Source organism: Geospiza fortis, unplaced genomic scaffold, assembly GCF_000277835.1.
Source record: "Geospiza fortis unplaced genomic scaffold, GeoFor_1.0 scaffold29, whole genome shotgun sequence".
Lineage (NCBI taxonomy): Eukaryota > Metazoa > Chordata > Aves > Passeriformes > Thraupidae > Geospiza > Geospiza fortis.
In genome coordinates, this window is record NW_005054349.1 from 885,495 (window position 1) to 887,213 (window position 1,719).

Genomic DNA, 1,719 nt, shown 5'->3' on the forward strand with positions numbered 1-1,719 from the left:
GGCACAGCAGCCGGGGGGTGGGCACTGGTGAGGGCCCCGCACACCCTGGGCACAGCAGCCTGGGGGTGGGCACTGGTGAGAGCTGCACCCCTCACACCCCGGGCACAGCAGCCTGGGGGTGGGCATTGGTGAGGGCCCCTCACACCCCGGGCACAGCAGCCTGGGGGTGGGCATTGGTGAGGGCCCCTCACACCCCGGGCACAGCAGCCTGGGGGTGGGCATTGGTGAGGGCCCCTCACACCCCGGGCACAGCAGCCTGGGGGTGGGCATTGGTGAGGGCCCCTCACACCCCGGGCACAGCAGCCTGGGGGTGGGCACTGGTGAGAGCCCCTCACACCCCGGGCACAGCAGCAGCCTTGCTGGGCAGCTGTGCTGCGGGCACCAGGCTGCCCCAGCAGTCCCTTGTGCCCTCCCTTCCCCAGGCATGAGCAACGGGCAGGCTGTGGACTGGATGGACTCCACGGGCGAGGAGCTGAACCTGTGGCAGAAGATGTGCCAGTACCCGGGCTCCTGGGCAGAGGGGACCCTCCAGCTCCGCTCCACCATGGCCAGGCTGGGGCCCTAGGCTGTGGCACCAGGGCTGGCGCTGCTGTTGGGAGCCACACTCACTGCACAGCCTGGCAAAGCAGCCAAACCTGTGTTGGGCTTTTTTCTTATACTTTAATAAACATGACCTTCTCTAAACAGGCTTGGGCAGAAAGTCTACTTGGCCTAGCTTCATTTAAAGCTTCATTTTCCTCTTGTCGTAAGCCTTGTACCAGATTTCAGGCTGAACTGCAGTTCGTGTGAACCCTCCCTTCTTCTCCCCCAGGCAAAATGCTTTTAAATGTCATTGTGTTTTTATTTCTTCCCATTCTTTTTCCTCCCACCCTGTCCCAGAGTCTGCTCTCTCCTTGTCCTCTCCGCCCTGTTCCCCATACACAGCCCAGCCCCAGCTGCAGCACTGGATGGATGGATGGAGCTGTGTGGGGTCAGCCTGGGGGGTTTGGGGATTGTGGTCTCCAGGAAACATTTGTTTCCCAGGCCTCTCTGTGACACATGTGCCAGCACTGACTTTTTATACAAATCTATTTATTTCAACTTAATATTCTACTGCCAAAGCAGTTCCCAGAAAGGGTTCCCCGTGGGTGGTGGCAGAGGAGTGAGTGCCAGGGGAGATGGCAAGCCCTTTAGGGTGGACTGCACGCTGGCTGCTGCTATGGGCTCTGCTGAGCGTGGGGCCATTGGCTTTTAATCAGGGCTTTCAGAGTGGCAGGCATTGGGTCCAGGCCGTGCACAGGGTGAGCTGTGGGGAGGCTGAAGCTGCTGTGCTCGAGGCTGTCACACTGCTGGCCGGCCTGCCCTCCCTGCCCTGCCACTCTCCTCTGGTTCCCCCCTGCCCTGGATTGGAGCAGGGGCCCTCCAGTGTCTCCCACCAGGGTCCTGGCTGGGCTGAGCCATGCCCCAGCTGGAAACAGCTCCTGGCTCTGGGCACACACTGCTGGCACACAGCCCCTGCTCACCTGTGTTCTGTGTGCCGGAGCAGCCAGGGAGGGCTCCCCTTCCCCGGAGCTCCTGGCACCCTGCTCCTGCTCTACAGCGGCCGACTAGGAAAGCAGAGAGGGCGGTGTCGGTGCCCGGAGGGCAGGGCGGGTCACTCGCAGGGGTCCCCGCTCTGTGCCCGCCGTGCCGCCTCTCGCTCGCTCAGCAGGTAGGTGTCGATGAAGACGAACAGCCCGT

At 62.5% G+C, this 1,719-nt stretch overlaps 1 protein-coding gene across 1 annotated transcript in view; it reads left to right on the forward strand.

Moving 5' to 3' along the window:
* Positions 1-686, forward strand: part of SYTL4 (synaptotagmin like 4) — a 6,909-nt gene extending 6,223 nt beyond the window's left edge. Inside the window, exons 16-17 of the mRNA XM_031058827.1 lie at positions 46-75; positions 423-686. Of these exons, the coding sequence (XP_030914687.1) occupies positions 46-75; positions 423-565 (173 nt within the window). The 3' untranslated portion in view covers positions 566-686. The remainder of the gene's footprint in view (positions 1-45; positions 76-422) is intronic.
* Positions 687-1,719: the final 1,033 nt, after the last annotated feature.